The sequence below is a fragment of the Molossus molossus genome, unplaced genomic scaffold (assembly GCF_014108415.1).
Source record: "Molossus molossus isolate mMolMol1 unplaced genomic scaffold, mMolMol1.p scaffold_m16_p_4, whole genome shotgun sequence".
Classification (NCBI taxonomy): Eukaryota; Metazoa; Chordata; class Mammalia; order Chiroptera; family Molossidae; genus Molossus; species Molossus molossus.
The window spans coordinates 1,124,417-1,152,335 of record NW_023425377.1 but is presented as its reverse complement, the minus strand read 5'-3'; the positions used below and the strand labels follow the sequence as shown (position 1 = coordinate 1,152,335).

Sequence of the window (27,919 nt, the reverse complement as noted above, 5' to 3'; positions counted from 1 at the left end):
CCCCTCCCAGGTCCTGACAGGAGGGGCTGTTTTGGTCTCTTCAGAAACGGGTTCTCAGCTGTGCTGCCCCAGAGGGCTGGTCCCTCCCAGCACTGCTCACTCGGGCCATGAAGTGTGACCACCGCCCCTTCTGTTCTTCAGCAGCTGCTGTCCCCGGCTGGGGCCTCTTGGTGGCGAGGGACGAGCGACCACCGGACTGTGGAGTCACACAGACCCCCAACCAGACCAGGGGCGGCAGCAGGACGGGGGACAGGGAGGTCTCCCAGGGCCAGCTGAGGCGCTTCTTGCACTGGGCTTAGGGTGGCGGGAGGGGCCGCCGCTTCTGCGCCCTCTGGCTGCCCGAGCCGCCCTTGCCGTCCCCAGGGAGCCAGGGTGCCGCCTCAGCCTCGTCCTGGGACAGGACCCCAGCTGTGCTATCCCACAGCAGAGCCACCGCTCCTGCTCCAGGGCTGCGTGCAGGTCCCGCCCGCCCACCTCGTTCACCAAAGACACTCATCAGCCAAGCCCAGTGGGGGCGTGTGGGACTCGGCTGGTGCTGTCGGGGTGGGTGCGAGGGGCCTTTCCTCCTCCCCTGCGTGAGTCAGTTCTGCGTGTGAAGCACTTTACCAGGCCGCAGAGTCAATACTGCCACACCCAGCTAACTGGAATTGTTTACAAATGGTCCACATTCCAAGGTTTTTGTCAGTAAACGAACGTGAACGACTATTATTAAACATATTTATAAAAGTTGGGTGAAGTGAGTTCTTTGTGTAAGTGGGTGGTGCCCCCACCTCCTGGTCAGAAAGCAGGACGACGGCCCCGTCCTCGGGGTGCAGGAGGGCGACCAGCCTACAATGCATTAGACAGGTTTTGACCTTGGGCCCTGACTGTGCCTGTTTCCCCCAGTCTAAAAGAAGCACAAGGGTCTGGTGAGGAATGTTGAAAAGGTGGAAGACCTTTATTTTCCTCCCCATCCAGTCACGCCCCAAACAGCCCTGGGCTCGTGCTGGCCGTGGCCCGCGGCGGGCGGAGGGGCCGGCTCTGCCTCTACACGGCGTCCACCTCGCGCAGCCTGTAGTCCAGGATGGTGTCCTGGCCCTGGAACTTGAAGTAGCCGTGGAACTTCTTCTCCTGAAGCAGGAGGGGAAACCAGTAGCTGTCATCCGGCCACATGTCGGCGAAGGGAATCTGGTCCCGTGGGAACCACTGGGGTCGCATTTCTGCAGTGGGGGTGGGAAGAGCATGGATTTCAACCCAGATCCAAACGGACCTTTCCTGGGCTCCAAGCAGTGCCGCATGGGGCTTTCACCTTCATCCTTACGACTGCTGTTTCAGAGCAGGAAGGGGGTTGGGCAGGTGCCCGGGCAGCCAGAGCGGGGGCAGGGCTGCTGAGGCCCAGCGGAGGGGACTCACCGTCGCTCTCCGTGGGTGTCCCGCGGATGCTGTCTGTGCGGAAGATGTGTACGTCCATCAGCTCGGGCTCACCCACGAACTCGAACGTGACGTGGCCCACCTTGTGCAGCACGTCCACGGTCACACCACACTCCTCCTGCAGCTCCCTGTGAGCAGATGGACAGTGCCTGCGTCCACACAGCCCGAGCCCAGCGCCGGGAGAGGACAGAGGACCGGCACACGTGTTCGAGACGTGTGGGTGGAAACGCAGGGCCGTCATCTGGGCTGAATGAGGGGCCCCCACCTGCAGGGCTCTGCAGTTACCTGGGACCTTTTTAGAACGTTCAGAGGTTCTGGGAGGGATCGGGGCTGTGAGGGGCCCTGGTTCAGGTACGTAGAGCTCACTGTGGACCATGTAACAGTCTGGGCCTGGAGGGGATCACAGCTGCTTGGCTGTCTCACGGAGGAGGTTGGCAGAACGTGGATCCCCCACCCGTCCACAGCTCCTGCTCCCCTTGGGCGGCCGGGAGCCTTTGTACTTGAAGATCATCCTTCCTCACTCCCAGGCTGACAGCAGGGATCACGGTGCAGGTCTCTCCTGCTTCAACCTGTGCCTACAAGGAGAACCCTCGCCCCTCCAGCCACCTCTCCGTCGTTGGGCAGGGATCTCGGGCCTGTCTCAGCACCCCCTGCTGGCCTGTGCTCAGGCTGCTGTGTTCCGGAAGGGTCTGTCTCGGCACCTGCACAGCCAGGATGCCCCCGAGCACACAGTGTGAGCCGCCTACTTAACAATGTTTCCAGTCGACCCTGCACCAAGAGGTCGCCAGTTCGATTCCTGGTGAGGGCATATGCCCAGGTTGTGGGCCCGATCCCCAGTGGGGGGCATGAAGGAGGCGGCTGGTCGATGTTCTCTCATCAATGTTTCTGTCTCCCTCTCCCTTTAAAACCAATAAAGAAAATATATTTTTTTAAAAAGTTTCCAGTTGCACAGTGACGGCAAAGACTGACTCTCATGAGCAGCCCTGGACCCCTCGCCCGGCCTTGCTACCACCTGGGCATTTTCCTCGGGGTGTTTCTCCTTTGAACACCCTGCACAAAGCTACGAACATGTCGCTTCAGACCCGCGCCCTTCCCACAAGGCAGAGCAACACCGCACCTCCAGGGCTTCAACCACTTCTCAACTGCTGACGGTCACAGTCTCAACTCGCTATGTGCAGCCCCCACCTCGAGCACGGACACAGCTGCCCCGAGTCCTCACCCTGACTGCTGCGTGGGCACCTGGGCACCTGGCGAGCACTTTCTGGGGTGTCTGCTGGGGGCTCTGGGGACCCCAGGCTGCTGCGACCCCTCAGTTTGGAGACTCTCAGTTCCCCTCTGCCCTGTAGTTATGTGATTCTACAGAAACGTTCTAATTGTGCCTGCCGTTTATAGTTGAGGGTGAAGTTTCTTTAGCCTTGCTCCATCCAGGTGGCCTCGGGCGCGGTGCAGCTACTCTGCCTGCGCGGGACTCGGGGAACACAGCTGGTTCATTAAACACACACACACTGGGTTAAAGCCGTCTCGTTTCAGCGGATCCACCCTGACCTGCCTGGAGGCCACTTCAGCTGGAATTTATTCACGGAGACAGTTAATGGAAATGCGACTTCACCTGGAAAACCCAGTTTGTTCACGTGGGGGCTCCCGTGGCTCTCCAATTAAACGCTCAGCAGGCCGCCTCGGCAGCAGGCGGGTGGATCTCCTTGAAACCTTCACCTCCTGAGTCAATGTTTTGACTAATTCTGGCGAATCCTCCCCCAGTGCAGGGCAGCGTGTGAAACGTGAGCAGCCCCAGGCGGCAGAGCCTGGCGCAGGGCCACAGGCGGGGTCTGGTCGCGTGCGCAGAGCTCCCCCAAAGGCGACAGAGAACACAACTGAGCCGCCACCTGCCTTGTGCGTGGGGGGCCTCCGTGCAGCGGGGACACAGCGGTCTGCGTCCTCGCCGCTTTGGGGGCCACCAGGGATGCTGGGCAAAAAGATGGGCGTGCCCACCCTCCTACAGCCCAAACAGACTCCAAGGGGCCCTGTTCCCCCAAGAAAAGAACACATCCTCCTTGAGGCTCAGATGCCGCCCTGGGGGACACTGGCACGTTCTTCAAGGGATGACACTCCCACATGCCACCCCGAGCCTGCAGGGGAGGCTCTTGAACTTCCTCTGCTTTGGGACAGAAAAAGGGCAAAAGGGCAGCTCAGAGGACAAAGCAGGCCCCAGACCCCCTCCCCAGACCACTGAGACGCACTCGCAGGTCAGAAGCCGGGGCAGCCAGGCCTGGGGCTGGTGGCAGAGTCATTCCTGAGGCCAGTGAGGCCCATCTGCTGCTGGACCCTGGGCCCTACTCCGCACCTGCATAGGGATGCGCCGTCCAGCCACAGGGACAGGGGCACAACAGTCCTTTGTCCAAGGCGTCCTGACCCTTAGCTCTACCCACATACCCTGCGGTGCCCTGGGAGAGGAGACAGGCACCTGGAGGAAGCTCCTAGAGCTGACTGACGGCCCTGCAGCCAGCACGGTGCCCCGTCCTCACCACTGCTGGTCCCCATCAGGGGGGCAGCCTGCATGGTGCCCGTCCTCACCACTGCTGGTCCCCATCAGGGGGGCAGCCAGCACGGTGCCCCCTGTCCTCACCACTGCTGGTCCCCATCAGGGAGGCAGCCAGCACGGTGCCCCCTGTCCTCACCACTGCTGGTCCTCATGAGGCGGGCAGTGTGCCCTGGATGCCGACCTTCTGATCCCAGGCTCAGGGTGAGGACTGTCCCTGCGTTCGCGAGAGCCCGGGCCTACTGCTCTGAGCATGGAAACCATAACGCCCTAAGGCCACACAGGGAGGGTGTTTTCCCGGGGATACCCTTGTGGATGCCAGGAATCTGAAAGGCGCTCCCTCCACAGCCCCACCTGCTGGATGAGGCCCCGAAATGCAGACTCATGAACACTGAGAGTGACTTCCCCCTTCGCCTCACGGCACACACGAACCAATCACTGAAACCCTGCGGCACGCCGCCAGTCTGACAGCCCAACAAGAGAAACAGGTATACGTGTGACTCATTCCCACGGATGGCTGCTGCTGTGCTGGCTGCTGTCATGTTTTTACTTGACAGTCTAAGGGAAGAGAGGTCAGAAAGAGGTCACGCCCCTGACGGCAGGCAGGCAGTGCGCATTTTAAACATTCCTGCAGCGCCCCGGTTGGAAGTGGAAGTCGCTGCTCTAAAAGGGTCTTTGAGACCTTTGTCACCAAGCTGTGGATAAGTCTGAACAACAGAACACCACGGATTTTATGATGGCTCCCTGGTCCACGGTGAGGTCAGGACAGAGGCGAGGAAGGAGCCCATGGCCGTGGGCTGTGGCCCAGTGGCTTTGGTCCAGCCAGCGTCTGGCCAGCTGTGCCAAGGTCATCGGTCCAGCCGGTCCTGTAGTGCGGACACTGGAGAGAGCAGGAAAGGACACCCGCTGTGGCACCTGTGGGGGGACACTACTGTGTATGACACGGCTGACAGCCCCTGGGGACACGTGGTCTGCCACTGGAGGGGCTGTGCCATCTGGACAGCCCGCAGGGACGAGCTGGCCCTCTGCTGGCCGGCAGGCGCAAAGCCGGTCCAGGTGCCCTGGAGCGCCAGTACCCGTGGAGACAGAAGTTACGTATGGGGTTACGTTAAAATCGTAAACTTCTGTTTGACAAAATGTCATTATGAATAAGTGGACACCCAAAGATAAGACCCACACCTGTCTTCTTGGCCACCCTGCGAGCAAGAGTTGAGAGGGGAGGAGATATTTAAAGTGTTGAGAGAAAACACCCACTAACCTACAATTCTTTTTTTTATTTTTCGTTAATTCTCACCTGAGGATATTTTTTTCTATTGCTTTTTAGAGAGTGGGAGGGAGGGGAGAAGGGAGGAGGGAGAGGGAAAGAAATATCGATGAGAGAGAGACACATCAATTAGTTGCCTCCTGCACAACCCCAACCAAGGCTGGGGATCGAACCTGCAACCCAGGTACCTGCCCTTGACCAGGAATCAAACCTGCGGCCCTTCAGTGCTCGGGCTGACACGCTAACTGCTGAACCACACCAGCCAGGGACAAGCGAGAATTCTGTGCCCTGTGAAACTGTCCTTCAAAAGGGACAGAGAAGTAAAGACTTTCTCAAAAACCCAGGCACTTTATTGTAGGAAACGTTGAACGTTCTTTAGAGAGAAGGCAAGTAATACAGGTCAGGAACGTAGATCCACACGGAGAAGGAAAAGCATCGAGGGAGGGATATGTCCAGGCCAAACACTTCATCTCGCTCATTCTGGTCTCACAGGCGCGAGTGTGCCGCAAGCGACAGCAGGGACGCGCCCTCGAAGCCGCTCCCCTGTCCCCGTGCTGACGCCTACTTGTGCATACAGCGAAGGACACTAGGGCACGGGGACGGGGAGGGCGGGGCGGGCACTGCTGGGAGACCCTCCTGACACCTGGAGGGCAGGCGAGTCATCACAGACTCCAGGGCCAACGTGACTGTAGGCAAAGAGAAAGAAGTGCAACTGACATGCTGACAAAGGAGGGAAGGACCCGGGTGAAAAGCTGTTAGAACCTCAAAAGGCAGAAGAGGGGAAGACAAAGGCAGAGGAAAGAACAAGGGCAACGAGTAGAAAGCAGGGATGAACGCGGCAGATCGCACCGAGCCAAGTCATGTTGATGCTGCACGCCGGCTGGGCCAGCGCACCGGTCAGAAGACAAGCCCTGGCCAGGGCGGCTCAGCGGTGGGAGCATCAGCCCGTGGACCAGTGAGTCACGGGTTCAGTTCCGGCCAAGGGCACGTACCTTGGCTGCAGTTGTCCCAGGCCCTGGTCGAGGTCGTGCGGGAGGCAACCAGTCAGTGTGTCCCTCTCATGTGGATGTTTCTCTCTGTCTCTCTCCCTTTCTCTCCCTCCCACTCTATCTGAAGATAAATAGAAAAATATCCTCAGGGGAGGATTGAAAAAAAAAGACAAGCCCTGGCCTCCGTGGCTCAGCAGTTAGAGTGTCAACCAGCTGACCAAAGAGACAGGGGTTCAATTCCGGGCAAGGGCATGTACCTCGGTTGCGGTTCAGTCGCTGGCCCTGGTCGGGGTCGAGCGAGAGGCAACCCAGTCGATGTGTCTCTTTCACATCGACGTTTCTCTCTCTCTCTCTCCATGACTCTATCTGAAGATGGCTGGAAAAATATCCTTGGGTGAGGATTAAAAAATAAAAAGACAGCCCAGTCAGTGTAGCTCAGCGGTTGAGTGTGAACCCTGCACCAAGAGGTCGCAGGTTCGATTCCCAGTCAGAGCACGTGCCCAGGTTGTGGGCCTGATCCCCAGTGGGAGCATGCAGGAGGCAGCCAATCGATGTTCTGTCGAAACTATGTTTCTCTCTCTCTCTCTCCCTCACCCTTCCTCTCTTTCTAAAATCAATAAAGAAAAATATTTTAAAAAAACTATAAAGATTTTAAAAAAATAAAGAGTAAGACATACTGATTAAAAGTAAATGGTTGGAGCAAAACAAACCCTGCTACCACTAATCACAAGGCAGCAGGAGTAGCCATGTTAATTTCCCACAGCGCGAACCTCAAAGCCAGGCAGGTTATCAGGGGTAAGCAGGGGCTTACATCATGACCAAGGTTCTCCAGACAGACCCTTCGCGTGGGCTGCCTAACGGTGTCCAACCACGCGAGGCAGAACTCAGTGGTCTGCAGTGACGAACACTTCGCGTAACGTTTGGGGGCAGGCGCCAAGCAGAGGATCGGTAAGGACACAGTGACAAGCGCAATTTAAAAAGTGGGCACGAGACCTGAGCAGACACTTCACAAGCACGGACACCCGAGTGGCCACCAGCACGGGGCAGGTGCTCAGTAGCTTCGTTAGTCACTTGGGCAAACAATGAAGCGGTGAGGTGTCAGCCCACCTACCAGAGTGGCTAGAACGGAAAAGTCGGAAAGCACCGGGATAGCCAAGGGTTCGGAGGAAGCAGGACTCGCGCATCAGTGGCGCTTCAGTGAGCACAGCTACCTTGGGAAACCGACAACGTCCACTATGGCAGGCCGCCTGAGCGCCCCTCCTGGTGAGTGCCCAGCAGGAAAGGGTGCACATGGCCCCCAGACCTGCAGGACTGGAGAGCAGCCCCACGCCAGCCTCAGGATGCAGCAGCTGCGGGGTGGTCATAACTGGAGCCCCGAACAGCCCGAGACAGCAGACCCTGCTCCACTCGAAGGGAATGGCAGGAAGAGCCCAGACACAAAGGATTGTCCTGAACGATGCACTCACGGGTGTTGTTGGATGGGCCCACACCAGCCACTGTGACAGAAGTCAGGGTGCAGGGTGTTCTTAGCCGTCCCGATGGAGATCTGCACTTCCCGCGACACACACTGTCCTTCCCCTCAAACCTGACCGATGGGAGTCTCAGTCCCGGCCCATGTGCTCTGGGGAAGGACAGACAGGAATGAGGAAATGACTGGAAAGGGTGGAAGTGAAGGGAACACACACGGGATGAGATTTATCAAGAAAAGCTTGGGGGAGGGGCAGCGCCTTGTCAGATGAGCCAGGGAGAGTGGTGGGGAGGGTGACAGCTTGGGGTGTCCTAGAGGCGGGAGCCCGGGAGGGAGGGGTGGAGTTGGGAGGCCTGACCAGCCCTAGCTAGAAAGAGGAAGCCAGGCCTTTTCAACCCAAGACACCGGCATAACAGCTTCCCAAACCCGGCCTGAGAACCGCCACCTCCTCAGCAGCGGCTAACGGTGCTCAGCGCTTGGCGCGTGGCCCGGCCCTGAGCCCTTGACGTGTGCTGCCTCACGGGCCTTCGCAGTGACCCTAAGGGGTAGGGAGCTGGTTTTTATTTATTTATTTATTTATTTTTTTAAATCCTCACCCAAGGACAGTTTTCCAATTTTCGTTCAGATAGAGCGGGAGGGAGGGAGAGAGAGAGAGAGAGAAACATCGACGTGAAAGGGACACATCGAGTAACTGCCACCTGCACGACCCATCCAGGGCCGGGGACAAACTGCAACCGAGGTACGTGCCCTTCGCGGGAACCGAACCCGGGTCTCTCCGGACCGCAGGCCGACGCTCCAACCGCTGAGCCAAACCGGCCAGGGCTGTTTTTTAAAAATTTTTAAATTAAATAACTGTTAATTTTAGAGGGAAAGGAAGGGAGCACCACCCATTGGTACCCAGGCTGGGACCTGAACGGGGCCTCCCAGTGCGGGAGGACGCGCAGCCGCGCAGCCGCAGGTGTGTCACCTGTGCCTCAAGGGCCACGTCCCTGCTGGGCCCGGGGCTCGGGCGGCGCGCACCCCAGGCCCGCCTCGCTCACCTCTTGGCCCCGTCCTCGATGGTCTCCCCCTCTTGGACTTTGCCCCCGAAGCCGTTCCAGCGGCCGGCCCCGAAGCCGCGTTTCTTCATGCCCAGGAGCACTCGCTGCGGCTGCAGCACGAGGACCAGGGTGTAGAGCCTGGAGGCGCCCATGGCCCGGGGGCTCCGCGGAGGGCCGGCTGGGCCAGCTGCGCGCGGGCGCGGGCGGAGGGCAGCGGGCTGGGCGGCAGGGCCGGGGTGTGGGGACCGGCTGCCTCAGAGCGCAGGCAGCGCCGGCGAGGGGCACGTGCTCCCGGCCCCGTGGCCCGTCCCCCAGCTCCCGCGCCCCAGCTCCCGCGGCCGGGGTTCCGTGCGCGCTCGGACAGCACGCTGCTTCCGGGGGGCGTGACCTCGAGCCGGAAGCGGAGCCGGCACTTCCGGCGGCTCGAGCTGGGCGAGGTCGTCCTATGGCGGGGTGAGCGGGGCGGCGGGGGGTCCTATGGCGGGGTGAGCGGGGCGGCGGGGGGTCCTATGGCGGGGTGAGCGGGGCGGCGGGGGGTCCTATGGCGGGGTGAGCGGGGCGGCGGGGGGGTCCTATGGCGGGGTGAGCGGGGCGGCGGGGGGTCCTATGGCGGGGTGAGCGGGGCGGCGGGGGATCCTATGGCGGGGTGAGCGGGGCGGCGGGGGGTCCTATGGCGGGGTGAGCGGGGCGGCGGGGGGTCCTATGGCGGGGTGAGCGGGGCGGGGGGGGGTCCTATGGCGGGGTGAGCGGGGCGGGGGGGGGTCCTATGGCGGGGTGAGCGGGGCGGCGGGGGGGTCCTATGGCGGGGTGAGCGGGGCGGGGGGGGGTCCTATGGCGGGGTGAGCGGGGCGGCGGGGGGTCCTATGGCGGGGTGAGCGGGGCGGGGGGGGGGTCCTATGGCGGGGTGAGCGGGGCGGGGGGGGTCCTATGGCGGGGTGAGCGGGGCGGCGGGGGGTCCTATTGCGGGGTGAGCGGGCGGCGGGGGGGCCCTATGGGGGGGTGAGCGGGGCGGCGGGGGATCCTATGGCGGGGTGAGCGGGGCGGCGGGGGGTCCTATGGCGGGGGTGAGCGGGGCGGCGGGGGGTCCTATGGCGGGGTGAGCGGGGCGGGGGGGGGTCCTATGGCGGGGTGAGCGGGGCGGGGGGGGTCCTATGGCGGGGTGAGCGGGGCGGCGGGGGGTCCTATGGCGGGGTGAGCGGGGCGGGGGGGGGGTCCTATGGCGGGGTGAGCGGGGCGGCGGGGGGTCCTATGGCGGGGTGAGCGGGGCGGCGGGGGGTCCTATGGCGGGGTGAGCGGGGCGGCGGGGGGTCCTATGGCGGGGTGAGCCGGGCGGTGGCGGGGGGTGAGTCGTGGGAGTGGCCGCGGCCCCCCCACCCCGGTGTCCTCGTCCTAAGGGACACAGTTCCCACCTCCGCCCTGTTCTTGAGTCGGTCCGCTCTTGGCCAGCTGCCTGGAGGAGGGCTGCGAACACGAAGCGAACAATCGGCGAGGCTCTGAGGGGCAGCGGGCAGGCAGAGAGCTGTGCCGGGTTTTAGGAAGAGGAGGGGCAGGCGAGGTGGCCCTGCAGGTAGAGAGGAGGGGCAGGAGAGGTGGCCCCTGCAGGTAGAGGAGGGGGCAGGCGAGGTGGCCCTGCAGGTAGAGAGGAGGGGGCAGGCGAGGTGGCCCTGCAGGTAGAGAGGAGGGGCAGGCGAGGTGGCCCTGCAGGTAGAGAGGAGGGGCAGGCGAGGTGGCCCTGCAGGTAGAGAGGAGGGGGCAGGCGAGGTGGCCCTGCAGGTATAGAGGAGGGGGCAGGCGAGGTGGCCCTGCAGGTAGAGAGAGAGAGGAGGGGCAGGCGAGGAGGCCCTGCAGGTAGAGAGGAGGGGCAGGCGAGGTGGCCCTGCAGGTAGAGGAGGGGGCAGGCGAGGTGGCCCTGCAGGTAGAGGAGGGGGCAGGCGAGGTGGCCCTGCAGGTAGAGAGGAGGGGCAGGCGAGGTGGCCCTGCAGGTAGAGGAGGGGGCAGGCGAGGTGGCCCTGCAGGTAGAGGAGGGGGCAGGAGAGGTGGCCCCTGCAGGTAGAGAGGAGGGGCAGGCGAGGTGACCCTGCAGGTAGAGAGGAGGGGGCAGGCGAGGTGGCCCTGCAGGTAGAGAGGAGGGGCAGGTGAGGTGGCCCTGCAGGTAGAGAGGAGGGGCAGGCGAGGTGGCCCTGCAGGTAGAGAGGAGGGGGCAGGCGAGGTGGCCCTGCAGGTAGAGGAGGGGGCAGGCGAGGTGGCCCTGCAGGTAGAGGAGGGGGCAGGCGAGGTGGCCCTGCAGGTAGAGAGGAGGGGCAGGCGAGGTGGCCCTGCAGGTAGAGAGGAGGGGCAGGCGAGGTGGCCCTGCAGGTAGAGAGGAGGGGCAGGCGAGGTGGCCCTGCAGGTAGAGAGGAGGGGCAGGCGAGGTGGCCCTGCAGGTAGAGAGGAGGGGGCAGGCGAGGTGGCCCTGCAGGTATAGAGGAGGGGGCAGGCGAGGTGGCCCTGCAGGTAGAGAGAGAGAGGAGGGGCAGGCGAGGTGGCCCTGCAGGTAGAGAGGAGGGGGCAGGCGAGGTGGCCCCTGCAGGTAGAGGAGGGGGCAGGCGAGGTGGCCCCTGCAGGTAGAGAGGAGGGGCAGGCGAGGTGGCCCTGCAGGTAGAGAGGAGGGGGCAGGTGAGGTGGCCCTGCAGGTAGAGAGGAGGGGCAGGCGAGGTGGCCCTGCAGGTAGAGAGGAGGGGCAGACGAGGTGGCCCTGCAGGTAGAGAGGAGGGGCAGGCGAGGTGGCCCTGCAGGTAGAGAGGAGGGGCAGGCGAGGTGGCCCTGCAGGTAGAGAGGAGGGGGCAGGCGAGGTGGCCCTGCAGGTAGAGAGAGAGAGAAGGGGCAGGCGAGATGGCCCTGCAGGTAGAGAGAGAGAGGAGGGGCAGGCGAGGTGGCCCTGCAGGTAGAGAGGAGGGGCAGGCGAGGTGGCCCTGCAGGTAGAGAGGAGGGGCAGGCGAGGTGGCCCTGCAGGTAGAGAGGAGGGGCAGGCGAGGAGGCCCTGCAGGTAGAGGAGGGGCAGGCGAGGAGGCCCTGCAGGTAGAGAGGAGGGGGCAGGCGAGGTGGCCCTGCAGGTAGAGGAGGGGCAGGCGAGGAGGCCCTGCAGGTAGGAGGGGGCAGGCGAGGTGGCCCTGCAGGTAGAGGAGGGGGCAGGCGAGGTGGCCCTGCAGGTAGAGAGGAGGGGGCAGGAGAGGTGGCCCTGCAGGTAGAGAGGAGGGGCAGGCGAGGAGGCCCTGCAGGTAGAGAGGAGGGGCAGGCGAGGAGGCCCTGCAGGTAGAGAGGAGGGGGCAGGAGAGGTGGCCCTGCAGGTAGAGGTGAAGCTTTCGAAGTGTACTTCGGGCCTGAAGGCTGTGACACAGGGCTTCTGAGAATAGAGGCTGATGAGGCTGAATCCAGGATGTGGGATGGGGCTGGAGGAGGTCAGAGGTCAGCTGCCCAAATCGGGATATGTTTGTGTAACTCCACTCTCCACCCCTCCCCGCTGGGATTGGTTCTGGCACCCAGGTCCACTCTGTGCCCTCTCCCCATGAGACCCCTTCTGTCATCTGAAGGCCGGGATTCCTGAGTTATTGTCTCCAGAACTGGTCAAAGTGCTCTGGTGTTGAAGGGGCTTTGGCCTGGAGCAGTGGGGATAATGGTAGATTTTTTTTCATCAGAAAAATGGATATGGAACCTATTTTGTAGGTCTGAGGGATAGGCAGGTTTGGATAGCTCCTGGCAGTCGCTGAACCTTTACAAACCTCACTTTTCCAAAGAGACTGGAACTTGCCTTTCAACCATTCACACAAGTAGATTCAGTTTTGTTAAGAAATGTGAATGAAGGTCAGGCTCAGCTAACCACTGAACTTGCTTACCCAGGAACCAAGTAGAAGGGAGGACTTGTCCTCGTGGGGCTTTTCGCAGACTGGCCGCCTAGTGAAAAGTTGTGCCAGGTGGGGAAGAATGTATCTTTCACTAACTTTATCAGTACTGTTAACCAGTACTGGGAAGATCTTGGTTGACACAAACAAGGTCACTGTCGCTGATGTCTGAGTTTTCCTTACAGAGAAAACTTTAGGAGAGGAAAAACACTTATTTTAAAAAATCTATTGAATGATTTTGAGAGAGAGGGAGAGAAACATCAATTTGTTGTTCCACTTATTGATATATTCATTGGTTGGTTCTTGAACATGTCCCTGCTGGGGATTGAACCCACAACCTTGGCCTATCGGGATGATGCGCTAACCACCCGAGCTACCCAGCCAGGGCAAAACACTTCTGGACTGCAGGTAGCTGTGTCAGTCTGCTTGGGCTGCCAGAACCAGGCACGCAGCCTGGGGGCTTTAGCAGCAGAAATGTATTGTCTCGGGGCTGGCGGTGAGCAGTCCGAAATCAAGGTGTCAGCAGGGCTGGTTTCTTCTGAGGCCTGTCTCCTTCCTGTGTCCTCAGGTGGTCGTCCCTCTGTGCCTGTGTGTCCTAGTCTCTTATAAGGACACCAGTCCTATTGGATTAGGGCCCTCCCATGTGACCTCATTTTTACTTCATTATCTGCTTAAAGACCAGTCACATTTTGAGGTACTGGGTGTTAGGACTTCAACATGAATTTTGGGGGATCACAGTTCTGTCCATACACCTGCTTTCTGGCTGTGGCTTTGTCAAGTTGCCTCCTCTCTTGGGCTGCCGTACCCCATCTGTGAAAATGCATGGTTACACTGAGGGCCCCTGCTGAGCTCAGGACTTGGGGCTGTGTGATGCCCATTGCCTGCTCCCTTTCCCTCATCAGGTCCTGGAAGCTGGTGCGTGCTTCCCTGCAGCGACACAGGTTCCACACTGCTGGGAGTCACTACAAGGCTCGGACCAGTGCGGAGCACCTGTGGCTGACGAGGCACTTGAAGGACCCGTTTGTGAAAGCTGCGAAGGTGGAGAGTTATCGGTGTCGTAGCGCCTTCAAACTTCTGGAGGTGGACGCGAAGCACCGGATCCTGCGGCCTGGCCTCCGGGTGTTAGACTGCGGGGCGGCCCCTGGGGCGTGGAGCCAGGTGGCTGTGCAGAGAGTCAACGCTGCAGGCACAGGTACGGTCTCCTGTGACTTAGGGCCAGCGTGATGTAGATGCCATGAGCCAGAGGACAGGGAGCAGTTGAGCCGCTTTCTGAAGGCGGAGCCATCTGAGTTGGTTTAGTAGTAATACTGATAAAGGTGGGACACTGACATTCTCTGAATGAAGGACTTGGTAGAAAGATACAGTGATAATTAAAAGTGCCTCGAGTCACACCCACTTCTCTGTTGGTGTGCATCCTTCCAGAGTTGGTTTTGCGTGCATGGTGCTGTACATACACGTTTTCCCAGAATGCTATTACTCCCGTCTTGCTGCTGGCGACCCTTAGTAGAGCTCTTTGGTGCGTTGTCTTTCCGAGACAGCGCCCACAGGTGTCTAGGCCCTGGTTCCTGAAGCCCTCGGTCTCCGGAGGTCCCACTGGGGCTGCTCAGCTCTTGCGGCTGGGGCCCGAGATTCTCAACTCCAGCGCCACCCGAGGGACTCAGCTTTTATCTTTCATAGTTTATGGTTTTGTCAAAGGTTTTTTGTTTTGCTTGTTAATCCTCACCTGAGGATATATTTATTGATTTTAGAGAGAGGGTAAAGGAGAGAGAGAGAGAGAGAGGGAGGGAAAGGGAAACATCGATGTGAGAGAGAACAATGATTGGTTGCCTCCCACATACACCCCGACCGAAGATTGAACACGAAACCCGGGAATGTGCCTGAATGGGAATCGAACCACTAGGGCCACATGCACTAGTGATCTTTTGGTGCACAGGACTATGCCCAACCAACTAAGTCACAGTGGCCAGGGCTTCCAAAGGTTTTTTATATAAAAATGGTTCCCCTGCCCTGGCCGGTTTGGCTCAGCGGTTAGAGCGTCGGCCTGCGGTCCAGAGAGACCCGGGTTCGGTTCCCGCTAAGGGCACGTACTCGGTTGCAGTTTGTCCCCGGCCCTGGTCGGTCGTGCGGGTGGCAGCCACTCGATGTGTCCCTTTCACATCGATGTTTCTCTCTCTCTCTGTTCTTCTCCCTCCCTCCCACTCTACCTGAACAAAAAATGGAAAAATGTCCTCAGGTGAGGATAAAAAAAAAAAAAAAAATGGTTCCCCTGGCTTGGCTGGTGTGGCTCAGTGGTTGAGCGTCGACCCTGCACCAAGAGGTTGCCAGTTTGATTCCTGGTCAGGGCACATGCCCAGGTTGTGGGCCCGATCCCCAGTGAGGGGCATGCAGGAGGCAGCCAATCAATGTTCTCTTTCATCAATGTTTCTGTCTCTCTCTCCCTTCCTGTCTGTCTCTAACATCAATAAAGAAAAAAATACATATTTTAAAAAGGTTCCCGATTAATAAATAGGTAAACCAACACCCATACAACTTGGAAAAAGGTGTCATCTTTTTGAACAGGTATTGGGGGTACTGTCCCCTCCTCTGGGGCACTGGATCTCAATGCTGCAGTGAGCGTCCTTGCCTATTATACTTCCTGCTTTAGAGGCGGGGGGCCACATGCACTAGCGTTATGTGACATTTGTGACAGTTCACAAAGATCTCTCCCAAGCACCTTAGAGTGGGGATGTTCGTGCCCATTTGTCTCACAAGAATGTAGTGACCTGCAGAAGGTCTAGCCCCTGAGGGCTCTTCAGGAGGACCAGGAGGGTGGCCACGCTGAGCTCGCGGGGAGGAGTGGAAGCAGAGTGTGTGACTCGCTTTCTTTTTCTCCCAGAAGTTGCCCAACTGCACCCAAAGCCATTGGCCTTCAGTGGACACTCCCTGAGATGGTCTGACCAATGGGGCGTTCAAGGAGAGGGCACAGTGCACGAAATGAGATGGAGATGGCAACTGCCCCACTTCCAGGGCTGAGATGCAGAGCTCTGGCTTTTGAGAGGCGAGGTGCTCTGCAAAGTCCGTAGCCTTCTACTTTATTTATTTATTTATTTATTTATTTATTTTTGGTACGTGCCCCTAGCAGGAACTGAACCCGGGACTCTCTGGTCCGTAGGCGATGCTCCAACCGCTGAGCCAAACTGGCCAGGGCTACTTTTCGATAGAGATAAAACACACGTCGCTTCTCCCCGTGGAACGGCCTTCTTAGTAAACAGGCTGAACTAGCAAATCTGAGACTGTGCCCTTAACCTGGTCCTGACCTGTGTCAGCAGAGCAAACTCAGGGGAGGGAGGGGATGCCAGGGCTTGTGAGGAGGGGGCTTTGGATGGGGTGCAGCCTGAGGAGGGGGCGCAGAAGGTGCTGTTTTTGGTAATGTGGAACAGTGACATCTTTTTTTTTTTTTTATCCTCACCCGAGGACATTTTTTCTATTTTTTGTTCAGATAGAGTGTGGGAGGGAGAGAGAGAAAGAGAAACATCGACGTGAAAGGGACACATCGAGTGGCTGCCACCCGCACGACCAACCAGGGCCGGGGACAAACTGCAACCAAGGTACGTGCCCTTAGCGGGAACCGAACCCGGGTCTCTCAGGACCGCAGGCCGACGCTCTAACCGCTGAGCCAAACTGGCCAGGGTGGAACAGTGACATCTTTTTACCTCACAACTGGTGGCACTCAGATACGGGCGAGGAGTCCACTTTGGACCTTATTTTGCACCTGCCGTTCCCCCAAATCTCAGCTCGTTTCCTAAGAGTGTGTCTGAAGCTGTGGAACGGATTTTTTATTTAACCCAGAGGCACCTCTTGTGCTAGTGTATCATTTTCTATTTTACGTCATCAGAGGTAAGGACCCTCACGGAGCACAGCTTTGGGGAATGAAATGAAATGACATCAGAGCGGGAGACAAGTCGGGTTGTGGCCCAGGTCTGCCTTTCGCTCTGGGGCAGTCAGCCTCTCTGGGCCCGTTTCCTCAGATGCAGAGTGAAGCCCCCCCACCCCCCGACTTGTGCCCTTGTAGACTGCACAGGAAGTGAGAAGAGGCCCGTGTGCACCGTTTGCACGTGAGCTCTTCCTAGGTCCTGTTTCGTTCCTTTGGGTCATGGACTTCTGTGGGAAGAATCAGGGTGTGAGTAAGTAATCTGTTCACTGTTTCTTCCTTAGATCCCAGCAGTCCTGTTGGCTTTGTGCTCGGGGTTGATCTTCTTCACATATCGCCCCTGGAAGGAGCAACATTTTTATGCCCTGCTGATGTGACTGACCCAGGAACCTTCCAGAGAATCCAAGAACTGCTTCCTGGCGGGAGAGCAGATGTGATTCTGAGTGACATGGCACCCAACGCCACAGGGATCCGGGGCCTGGATCACGACAGGCTCATTGGCCTGTGCTTGTCCCTTCTGGACCTGGCTCCCGACATCCTGCACCCTGGGGGGACATTGCTTTGTAAGACCTGGGCTGGAAGTCAAAGCCCCCGGTTACAGAAGAGACTGACAGAGGAATTCCAGAACACGAGGACCCTGAAACCTGAAGCCAGCAGGAAAGAATCATCAGAGGTGTACCTCTTGGCCACACAGTACCGCAGAGCAAAGTGGTCTGTGAAGGGCTGAGCTTTTTGGCCGTTTCTGGTCCTCTTCACTGCAAGTGTAGCCCTCACTCTTCTGAATGTGGCTGGGGAGGCCCGGGCTTGCCCTGGGATGCAGCGGGCAGGACCAGTGGGGGACCTTTTTTTAAACCAAAAAGAGGATAAACTGTATTCAGTAGCCATGATAAAAATCGGTCTGTCACGTGATCTGTGTAGAGAAAGTTCTCATGAGAAAGATAAAAGGAGGAGACAGGCTGGGGAGGGAGGCAGAGGGACACACCTTCCTGCCCTGGTCTCCTCCTTCAGACTGGGCTAGTGTCAGAGCAGGTCCCCAGGTCGCTCCAGGAACCTCACAGCTTTCCCGTTGTGATTTTGGCTCCACAGTATAACGTAGAAAAATGTGAAATTTCAGTCGGGATTCATTCCGCACGTCCGGTGAATGACCTGGCAGCACTCCTTGGTCAGCAGTTAGGGGAGGCTGCTGGGGCGGGTGTGTTCCAGGCTCCCTGGACAGTAAAGGTATTGCCGCACGGGAGCAGTGTGTCCATTTCTTTCCCTCGGGTCTCCTGCGACTTGCGGCCGCTTTAGGAAACGAGACAGGCTGTCATCCGAAGGGATTTCCATGCTTTCGGGTTGGGCTCCAGACTGCGCTCTTCAAAGCCGCGTCCCGGCGGCGGGCTCCTCCCCCAGAAGGGCTGACGACTGCTGGGGCGGTCGGACCCCCAGGACCAGCCTCCACGGCAGCCCTAGGCCGAGTGGACGGCAGGCCGGGCCGCCTTCAGCCTGCTCTCCGGTTCGGGGGTGGTCCGCTAGCTAAGTCCGGGAACCTTAGTCCCGCTCGCCCACCTGCTCCCCCCGGGCCCTTCAGTTCGTCTTCGGGAAGACGGCTGCCGGGGGGCCGGGGGGCCGGGGGGCCGGGGGCCGGCAGCCTGCGGGGGCGGGCTGGAGCGTGGACGCCAGCCCCGCGCTGACCCAGGCGGCTCATTCCGGGCGGCCCCGGGGAAAGCGAAGGGCCGCGAGAATTCAGGGCATCCGGGCCAGCAAGGTCTCGGGAGGCTGGGCGGTGCCACCCACACGGCGCGGTGCGAGGCAGCCGTCCCGTGGGACGCGTCCTGCGTGGGGCGCGCGGCCCGGGAGCCGACGCTGAGCCTGCCGGCGCGGCCGCTGCGCAGACCGCAGTTGGACGATCCGCGGCCCCGCCTCCTCCGGGTCTCGCGAGAGCACAGCGCAGGTCTCGCGAGACGCGGGCGGAGAGGAGGGAGATCTGAGCGGCGGCAGCGGGCTGACTGGGCCGGTCGAGGTGAGGGCCGGGCGGGGTGGGGGTCCGGGCACCAGGTGAGGTGCGGGTCCAGGGGATGCGGGTCCGGGGTCGGGCGAGTTGGGGGTCCGAGGGCTGCGGGTCCGGGGGCCGGTCGAGGTGCGGGTCTGGCGGCTGCGGGTCCGGGTCCGGGTCGGGCGAGGTGCGGGTCCGGCGGCCAGGCGAGGTGACGGTCCGGGGGCTGCGGGGCCGGGGCCGGGCGAGGTGCGGGGCCGGGGGCTGCGGGGCCGGGGCCGGGCGAGGTGCGGGTCTGGAGGCTGCGGGGCCGGGGCCGGGCGAGGTGCGGGGCCGGGGGCTGCGGGTCCAGGTCCGGGCGAGGTGCGGGGCCGGGGGCTGCGGGGCCGGGGCCGGGCGAGGTGCGGGTCTGGCGGCTGCGGGTCCGGGTCCGGGTCGGGCGAGGTGCGGGTCCGGCGGCCAGGCGAGGTGACGGTCCGGGGGCGGCGGGGCCGGGGCCGGGCGAGGTGCGGGGCCGGGGGCTGCGGGGCCGGGGCCGGGCGAGGTGCGGGTCTGGAGGCTGCGGGGCCGGGGCCGGGCGAGGTGCGGGGCCGGGGGCTGCGGGTCCAGGTCCGGGCGAGGTGCGGGGCCGGGGGCTGCGGGGCCGGGGCCGGGCGAGGTGCGGGGCCGGGGGCTGCGGGTCCAGGTCCGGGCGAGGTGCGGGGCCGGGGGCTGCGGGGCCGGGGCCGGGCGAGGTGCGGGGCCGGGGCCGGGGGCTGCGGGGCCGGGGGCTGCGGGTCCGGGTCCGGGTCGGGCGAGGTGCGGGTCCGGCGGCCAGGCGAGGTGCGGGGCCGGGGGCTGCGGGGCCGGGGCCGGGCGAGGTGCGGGGCCGGGCGAGGTGCGGGGCCGGGGGCTGCGGGTCCAGGTCCGGGGGCCGGGCAAGGTGGGGGTCCCTGGGGTGGGCTGATACGGGGACTGGAGGGTTGTGCAGCGGGCGGCTCCAGGGGTCGGGGTCCGGGTCTGGCTGCCCACTGAGGCCGAGGCGGGGCACCGCCCCCTCTGTCCTTCTCCAGCTCCTGCGCTCTGACGCGGCGCCCCTCCCTCACTCTGCTCCAAACCCCCATCTTCTGTCTCTGAAACCCCCCTCCTCTGTCCCCTCTTCTCTATTCCACCTCTCTCTCCTCCGTACCTGCTACCCTGTTCTTTGCCCCCGGCTCCCCACCGTGTCCAGGGTCTCTGCCCGCCCCTCTGGTCCCTGCTGCCCTGAGCCGGGGCCAGCCCCTGCCCCAGCTACCCTCAGCCCCCCTGCAGGTCCCTGGAGGCTTCTGTGGGAGAAGGAGCGGCTGCACAGGCCCGTGCCCTGGAGGCTGAGCTGTGAGGGGCTGCAGTAGCCTAGGAAGAGGGGGAGGAGGGTTCTTCACCGCCTGGGCACTTCAGGGGGCCCTGAAACTGGGGGTGGGGAGATGCACCGGGCACTGCCAACTGCACCTCCTGAGCAGGGGAGAAGTCGGAGTGGCTACTACTCCCTACCCGTGGAAAGATGGGAGGGACTTGCCGAGTCTCACCTGGTAGCTGGCAGAGCAATGAGTTTAGAGAAAGCTGCCAAAGCCTGTGGTGGACTTACCCGAGGTGCGAGGCGGTGTGGCCGGGTGGTGAGTGACCTTGAGGTCTCTAGGTTTCAGCAGTTGTCCTTTCGCCAAGGACCAGAAGGGCAGTGGAGAGGCGGTGAGCTTTGCACTCCCAGCTCAGGGTTCCGTTGACAGCGGTTGGGATTCAGTGGTTGGGTTGCTGGCAGATTGAAGTCTCTTGGATAAAGAGGATGGAGTTTGAGCCGCGGCCTTATCACATGCCTTGTGGAGTGGCTTAGTTCCAGGCAGCCGAAAATGTGCACGCTCTTTTCTTTCTAGTGTATTACGTGCTTCAGTTCTTAGAGGGATGGCATCTTGGGAGAGGATATATTGGCTCAATTTCCCATCATGGGATGGGAAGGATGACCCTGGTCTAATCCCGGCAGATGGAAGGATTAGCTCTGCTGCCTCCCGCCCGCAGGCCTGTATCCTCGAGGCCCACAGCCCTGGGAGTGCCAGTTCTGTTCTCTCCTCGGGCCATTTCCCTCTGTAGTCGGAGAGGTGGAGAGAACAGCTGCGTTGTGCAGGGGCAGGCGTGCCGGGTTACGTGGGAAATCCCGAATCAAAGTAAGATTCCGCACTTTTTGGTTATTTTGGGGGTGTGGGGTGGGGCCGGAAGAGGTGTTTTCAGTCGAATACTTAGGGGAAATCTGCTGGAGCAGTTTCTCCTAAGGGGAAAGAGTAATCACCCACGGGGAGTCACTCCTTCAGGCTGCTGACTGCCTGCGCCGCTCTGCACCTTGGCTCGCTGGGCTGGTGTGAGGCCAGAGGAAGCCCAGGTTTGGGGATGCGGGTTCTTTGCTGCTGCGTGTCCTTAGCCTTTCTGCGTTGGCCCGTGGAGCACACGCGACCTACGGAGCCAGGCACACCCGGGTTCCAGCCTCAGTTCTCCTCGTGTCAGCACACAAGCAGAATGGTAGTTAACCTGTTAGGCGGCAGTTGTGCTTTTTGCTGCTTCAGAACACGGGACTCTGATCTTCGCAGCCACTTGGCAAGGCAGGTTTCATGTCAGTTCACCAATGAGGAAAGGGAGGCTCGAGGAGTCCTGGCGGCAGTAAACGTCAGATACCTTTCTTTTTGGTATTTACTGGGTTGGAAATAGTAATCATTTGTTAATGTCACTGTTAAAAAGTCAGCATTGTGTGGTCAGCATCATCCCGATTGCCCCTGCTGTGCGCTTTGTTCCTGATCCCCAGAAGCCAGGCTTTCTGTGGAGACGTGCACCTGCCTGCTGAACACCTCCTGGGGACTGTCTGCCCTGCTGGTGTGCAGGTCCTCACTCCGACAGTCAGCGTCTTGGGGCACGTTGGTCTTTTATGCCCCTTATTTCTTCTCTGGTAAAGCAGCAGTCTGGGCTCTCAGTCAACCCAGGAGAACGTGACTGTGGACACTGGACTATTTTCAGGCTCCGAGAGCAGTAGGGGAGGGGAGGTTCCTGTAGGCAGCTGGAACAGAAGTTGTATGGGAAAGCTCACTGTGACTCCTTCCTTGCCTTCCGCCAGGAACACATGGCCATGGAAGACCTGGGGGAAAACACCACCGTCCTGTCCTCCCTGAGGTCTTTGAACAACTTCATTGCTCAGCGAGTGGATGGAGGAGCTGGACTGGAGGCTTCCACCTCTGCCCCAGGTTCTCTGCAGATGCAGTACCAGCAGAGCATGCAGGTGGGTGTCGTGTGGGAAGAGGGGTCTCTGGGGGAAGGCACCTGTCCCCAGATAGGCTGGTTCAGTTTCCCTGTTCTGAGGGTCCGTGAATGACATTTCTGTTGATGAGCTGCCGTAGGGACTTAACTCTTGTTGATGTCAACTAGTCTGTGGTAAAATTGGTTTCATTACAAGTCGTTTCCTCAACCTGGGCCCCGCTGCCGTCTTCCATTTCTCCAGGGTGAGTGTTCATAGTTCGGGGAGGTAGCTGGAAGCCATGGTCTGGCCCTGAGCTGTCCTGGCTGGAAACCCTGCCTTAGCAGCAGCATGGAGTAGGTCTGGTGCTCAGCTTGTGCCCATGGTAATGAGCTCACACACCAGTGATGGATGGGAAAGCTGGCTTACTCATTTGACCGAGGAAAACCACACTGCCTGGGAGAACGACCGCACGCCGTCCAGCCAGCTGCTGGCCACCTTGAAGGTGTGACGCGTGGGAAGGCTGTGTTGTAACACAGGTCCCTGGACAGCCTGGAGGAAAGCCAGGGCGCGAGCGAAGGACTGGGTAGGTCGTCTCGGACAGTGCGGGCTGTTCGCAGGTGTTGGATCCAGCCTGCCATGGGCGGTCGGTCTTAACAGTGTCCCTCGGGTCACAGTGTCATTTCACTGTGTTCCAAGTTCTTGGCAGTGCTCACAGTAGACACAGTTGTAAAGGGGTCAGGTCTCCTGTGGGGTCAGTCCCAGTTGGGGAAGGATCACTGGATCCACAGAGGGAGGGGGTGTGGTGTTGCAGACTTGCCCAGGTGCCTGCCCCTCCGCACTGTCTGCTGCGTCAGGCACTCCCTGGCCTCTGCTGTATTCCTCCTCTCCTGTCAGCCTGCCCGCGCTGCTGGCGCCGCCTGGCGATAACGGCCTGCGTCCCACGGGGGAGCCCTGATGGGGCTCGTATGCACTCATTTGCTGAGTAACTGAATTACTATATGTCTGTTAGTGGACTAAGTTGTTCCCCTTTTTTGGTTATTTATTTTGAACTTAGGTTTATTATTTTTGTTTTTGGTATTAAGATACTTTTTAGTGAAATAATGGTGGTTATAGATTATACTGTGATGCTTGCCCACTATTCAAAAAAAGTTATAATTTTATTGATGCAGATGCCTGGGAACTTTTGGCCTTCTGTCAGAACTATAGAATCTAGAATTTTGGAGGTCCCCAGTTCTCAGCTAGTGCTGGACAGGTTAGTAAGTGAGTGACAAAGCCGTAGTGAGTTGGTTAGAGTCATGCTGCCACAGAGCCTGCTGGGGCCCTGACTGTCACGGGACTTCCATCGGTGCTTCATCTCGTTCCTAGGTGCCTCCGCCAGCTGTAGGTCTGGGGAGCTTGGAGGCAGAGATCAGTATTTCTTGCCCACTGGGCTCCTCCTCCCTCCTTTTAATAAGATCCCTGTTTCCATTTGAAAGTGTTTACAGTTTTCTCTGTCACACATCAGCTCTTGCATAAATATAAAAATAATGTTTCAGTTACTTTCTTTTTTTTTTTTTTCCTCACCCAAGGACATTTTTTGATATTTCTTGTTCAGATAGAGTGGGAGGGGGAGAGAGAGAGAGAGAGAGAAACATTGACATGAAGGGGACATATCGAGGGGCTGCCACCCGCATGACCCAACCAGGGCTGGGGACAAACTGCAACCGAGGTACATGCCCTTAGTGGGAACCGAACCCGGGTCTCTCCAGACTGCAGGCCGACACTCTAACTGCTGAGCCAAACCAGCCAGGGCAGTTACTTTCTTTCAAATGCAGTCAATGTTTCAGGAAGATGTGGCCCGTGGCTCCCATGTCTCTGCGACTCCTGGTCCCTGTGGTGTGGTGCCTGGTGCCCCCTGGAGCTGGGGTGCTGCAGAGAGAGTGAGACAGGGCTGGCCAGTGTGTTTGATGGAAGGAAGAGCTAGGAGCCTTTAGGTCAACAGGTGGGAAGTGAAGTGCGAGGAACATCAGAGGGTAAAGGAAGTGTGGGCTTGGGCCGCCAATGAATGTAGGGGAGGATGCCTTTTCTCTGGCTGGGTTTCTCATCCTTGGCACTGTTGACAGTTTGGGCTGGATAATTCTTTGTTTTGCAGGACTTTCCTGTGCATTGAATGCTATTCAGCAACACCCCTGGCCTCTGCCCACTAGATGCCATTAGCACCCATACTACTACCCTTCTTGTGACGATCAGCAGCAGTGTCTCTGGATGCTACCGAGTGTCCCTAGTTGAAGTCAGAACCATTTGCTCTCGCCCAGTGCTTCTCCGACTTGAATGTGCACGTGCTTCCCTGAGACTATATTTAAAAGGACAAGTTTGACTCCGTGTCTCTGGGGTGCATCCCGAGACTTGGCATGTCTGTTAGGTGTCCAGGAGATCTGTGTGCTGGATTGCAGGCCATTCTGGAGCGGTCAGACTCTAACCCACTGGAAGAAGAGGCCCTTATAGGCCGTGATTCTTTGAAACCATTGGGTGTGTCGTCTGAGGCCCTTCTAGGCCTCAACTCACCTTTATTTACCTGCCATCTGTGGGAGGCAGACTTCTGAGATGGCCCTTGGTGGCCACACTCTCTTTCATTTAATCAAATACTAACTAGGTATTGTGGCGATGAGATTTGCAAATATAATTAAGATCTCAAATCAGTTAACATAGGTGACTCTTTAAAATGTGGGCTGAGAGCCCTGGCCGGTTTGGCTCAGAGGTTAGAGCATTGGCCTGCTGACCAAAGAGTTGTGGGTTGGATTCCACTCAGGGGCACGTACCTCGGTTGTGGTTCAGTCCCCTGCCCTGGTTGGGGTTGTGCGGGAGGCAACCAATCAATGTGTCTCTCTCACATTGATCTTTCTCTTTCTGTTTCTCTCCCTCCCACTCTATCTGACGATAAATGGAAAAATACTCTCAGTTGAGGATTAAAAAAAAAAAGTGGGTTGAGAGATGAGACTGAGGCTCAGAGGTGTGGAGCAGGAGAGGGACCCGCACATGGAGATTCCCCCTGGTTGGCTTTGGAGCTGCAGAGGGCCACATGGCAGGGAATGTGGGTGGCCTCGGAGCCAGAGCAGCCCATGCTGACAGCCAGCAGGGACATGGGACCTCAGGCCCACAGCCATGTGTGTGTGTGGAAGAAGATCCTGGGTCCCGATGAGAACACAGCCAACTGCACTGAGTTCATCTCAGACTGCTCAGAGACCCAGCGCTGTGCGCCTGGCCTTGTGACCTGCAGGTCGGACAGCTTACGTTGCTGGGTTTTACTCTGCTGAGTTTGGTGGCTTGTTACATAGCAATGGGGAACCATTTTCAAGAGAAACCCTCCTTTTTAGAATGAGCCCCCACACTGTCGTCTCAGCACACGCCCTCTCTTCACCTTCATCCTCTTCTCTGTACCTGCTGCTTCCCCAGCCCATCGCCCTGCTCAGGGCCCAGTGGCTCCTTCTTCCCTGGGGTGAGCATGGGCCTTGTTGGGAGCAGGTGAGCCGGGAGTGAGTGCTGAGTGAGCCACTCACCTGCTTGATGCAGCGGCTACTGAGGATGTGTCTTTCCTTCGGGCATGGCCTGGGCAGCTGGAAGAGCGAGCAGAGCAGATCCGGTCCAAGTCGCACATCATCCAGGTGGAGCGGGAGAAGATGCAGATGCAGCTGAGCCACAAGAGGGCTCGCGTGGAGCTGGAGCGAGCGGCCAGCACCAGTGCCCGGAGCTATGAGGTGAGTGCGGTGCTAGCTCACTCAGCGCTCGGGAAACCCAGTGCTCGGCCGCTGGGCTGCCAGGCTGCCTTCTCAGGCCCTGATGCCAACCGTGCTTCACCTCGAGGAGGGCAGCACAGTACTGGGCCTCCTGGCTTCCCCCTTCCTCCGCAAGAACTGGGGTGCAGATCTGATAGAAATCCCAGGTGGCATGGGGTGACAGGCTTAGAAAGTCACCAGGATGCATAGGGGTCTTGGGTCCAGGCTGGGTCTTGCTTAATGGTTATAGGGCCTCAGTGAAGAACCCCAGCCTGGGGGCTGCTCCATGTTTCCACAGCAGGCTGGGAAAGCACAACCCTCTCACCCAGAGGGTTACACTGTTACTTAGTGCTTCCTTGGCTTGGATAAGCAGCACTTTGCAGGGTTTTCAGTAAGTGCTGATGAGATGTGGAAGTGCCACTAACACCCAGGCAGAGCATCCTGGCTCTGTGCCTTCCCCAGGGGTGGACGTCTGGATTCACATGGCATGATTGTGTGCTTTCCTGGTCCCTGTAAAAATAGCTGCTGATTGGATGTGTCTGAATCCGGTGTACCGGCTCCTGGCTGTGGTGTGTTATGTGGGCACAGTAGCCCAGAGGTGCGGCCTGTGGGCGGGGAACTTAGGCCTTGGCATTGGCCCTGGTGCTGCTCTGAGTGGTGTTTCTCTGTGATGTGGGGCTTGATGTTCTGGGTTGTCCTAGGAGGGACAGTCTTGGGGAAGCCAGTGGGAAGCAGGAGGGAGAGGCCTTGGGCATCTCTCAAGTATTGGAATGCCCTTATTAGGGTTAGGGAGGTAGCACTGGGGCCATTGGACTGTGGGAACTGTGGGGTTGGTGGCACTGCCCTTGCTCTCAGGTAGAGGGTTGGCTCTGCAGGTCTGTGTGAGATAAGGTGCCCTTGTGGTGGAAGGGGCCCTGGGTCAGCTGACCTTTCTGCAGGCCACCTGTCCGCACCTGGTCAGGGGCATGCCAGCTTGTAATGGTGGTCTGTGTGCAGTCAGTCGAAAGCTGCTGGTGTTGCCAGAGCTTGGAGGCTGCTTTCCAAGGTCCAGTCTGAGCTTGGGGTTTTCACGCTTCACCTCCTGTCTGCAGATGGTCACATTGACTGATGTCACTGGGTGATACCTCTGAGTGCCCTCTGGAGGGTCTCTGGGCTAGAGCCTTGTACTGTTGGCTTTCCTGGCTCCTGGCAGGTCTTCTCTGGCCCAAGGGAGGATGGAAGGGGCCTCCCTGCTCCAACCTGTGCTTACCCAGGTCCTCCCCTCTTGGCAGCGGGAAGTGGACCGCAACCAGGAGCTCCTGACACGGATTCGGCAGCTTCAGGAGCGGGAGACGGAGGCGGAAGAGAAGATGAAGGAGCAGCTGGAGCACAACAGGCAGTGCAAGCAGAGCCTGGACACCGCCAACCAGAAGCTGCGGGAGAAGGAGGACGGCCTGGCCGAGGCCAGCGAGGTGAGGGCCGCCGCCGCCGCCACCAGAGCGCCAGTCTTTCCTGGTTTTCATTCTGCGCCTTTATTTCTTTCCATTGTCTTCATAGCAAAACCCTAACTTTCCATTTTGTGGTTTTCGGTGAATAAGATGAACTCTTTTTAATCTTTGTAATTTTGATTTGTAATGGTTGGTGAGACTGTTTCGGTCATTTTCAAGTGCTCTGACTCTTGTGTGCACCCACACCCTGATGCACGAGCTCACTGTAGCAGAGAGCTTCGGGCATGCAACTTTTTTGCTTCTCTGGGGTTATTTTATCTGGAGTTAATTCCTCAGAGAGGGGTCACGAGGGCACAGCCACGTTGAGTGGTCTAGCTCCATTGTGGTCTGACCTGTCACAGGTGGTGGTGTGTCCTGGAAATGCTTGCCCCCCCCCCCAGAGGATGTAGGTACTTGCCTCTAGATTTGCGTTTCTTTGATTGTTAGTGGCATGTGGGGGTGGGAGGTGGGTTGCAGTGGGGTGGGCTGAGGAGCGGAGGGGTGGGTGTGCATGCGTGTGTGTCTGTCAGCATCTGAGAGCACCTTTGAAACAGCGCAGGTGAGCTGTGGTGTCCTCAGGTCTCCAGCTGGAGGCTGCACACGCTCTAGAAGCAGCTCCACTGTTGGAGCTGGTGGAAATCGGACTCCTCACCTTCCCTGCCCCTTCCCTGTGCTGCTCTGCAATGAAAAGGTGGAACCCCGTGGGGGGCTGGGTCACTGGTGGTGTCTGCGGGCAGCTTGGGGAGTAGGCCCAGTTGCTTTTTGCCTTGGCAACACTGGAGAACATGATAAGTTTTTTGTCCATCTGTCTTCTGGTGCTGATGGGGGCAGGAGAGGGGCTGGATCAGCCTCAAGAAGAGCCCCCTCACCCTTGGTGTGCTTGCTGGTGCCCTCCTGCCCATATCTGACCTTCTGGGGGCCTGCATACTGTTCAGTGAAGGGCAGGAGGGGGAGACCCTTCCACGGAAGTTACAAAGAGGACGCCGGATGGAGCCCATTGTG

General features: G+C 59.4%; 3 protein-coding genes across 5 annotated transcripts in view; 2 read left to right on the top strand and 1 right to left on the bottom strand.

The window, feature by feature from the left end:
• Positions 1–952: 952 nt before the first annotated feature.
• Positions 953–8,880, bottom strand: NUDT1 (nudix hydrolase 1). Its single transcript, XM_036240366.1, has 3 exons — positions 8,708–8,880; positions 1,393–1,538; positions 953–1,199 (listed from the first exon to the last, which is right to left on the bottom strand). Exons 1-3 carry the CDS (start codon positions 8,857–8,859, stop codon positions 1,027–1,029), a joined length of 471 nt encoding a protein of 156 aa, XP_036096259.1. The 5' UTR covers positions 8,860–8,880; the 3' UTR covers positions 953–1,026.
• Positions 8,881–9,115: 235 nt separating this feature from the next.
• On the top strand, positions 9,116–18,067 carry MRM2 (mitochondrial rRNA methyltransferase 2). Its single transcript, XM_036240365.1, has 3 exons — positions 9,116–9,160; positions 13,488–13,777; positions 16,780–18,067. Exons 1-3 carry the CDS (start codon positions 9,153–9,155, stop codon positions 17,220–17,222), a joined length of 741 nt encoding a protein of 246 aa, XP_036096258.1. The 5' UTR covers positions 9,116–9,152; the 3' UTR covers positions 17,223–18,067.
• Positions 18,068–18,472: 405 nt separating this feature from the next.
• MAD1L1 (mitotic arrest deficient 1 like 1) overlaps positions 18,473–27,919 on the top strand; it is a 199,305-nt gene continuing 189,858 nt past the window's right edge. For 2 of the 3 annotated variants that reach the window (XM_036240353.1, XM_036240354.1), the window contains exons 1-4: positions 18,474–18,497; positions 21,580–21,741; positions 25,293–25,433; positions 26,723–26,902. In XM_036240353.1, coding sequence (XP_036096246.1) covers positions 21,586–21,741; positions 25,293–25,433; positions 26,723–26,902 — 477 coding nt within the window. In that variant the 5' untranslated portion in view covers positions 18,474–18,497; positions 21,580–21,585. Of the gene's footprint in view, positions 18,498–21,579; positions 21,742–25,292; positions 25,434–26,722; positions 26,903–27,919 lie in introns of all 3 variants that reach the window. The other variant, XM_036240352.1, reaches the window with a different exon arrangement.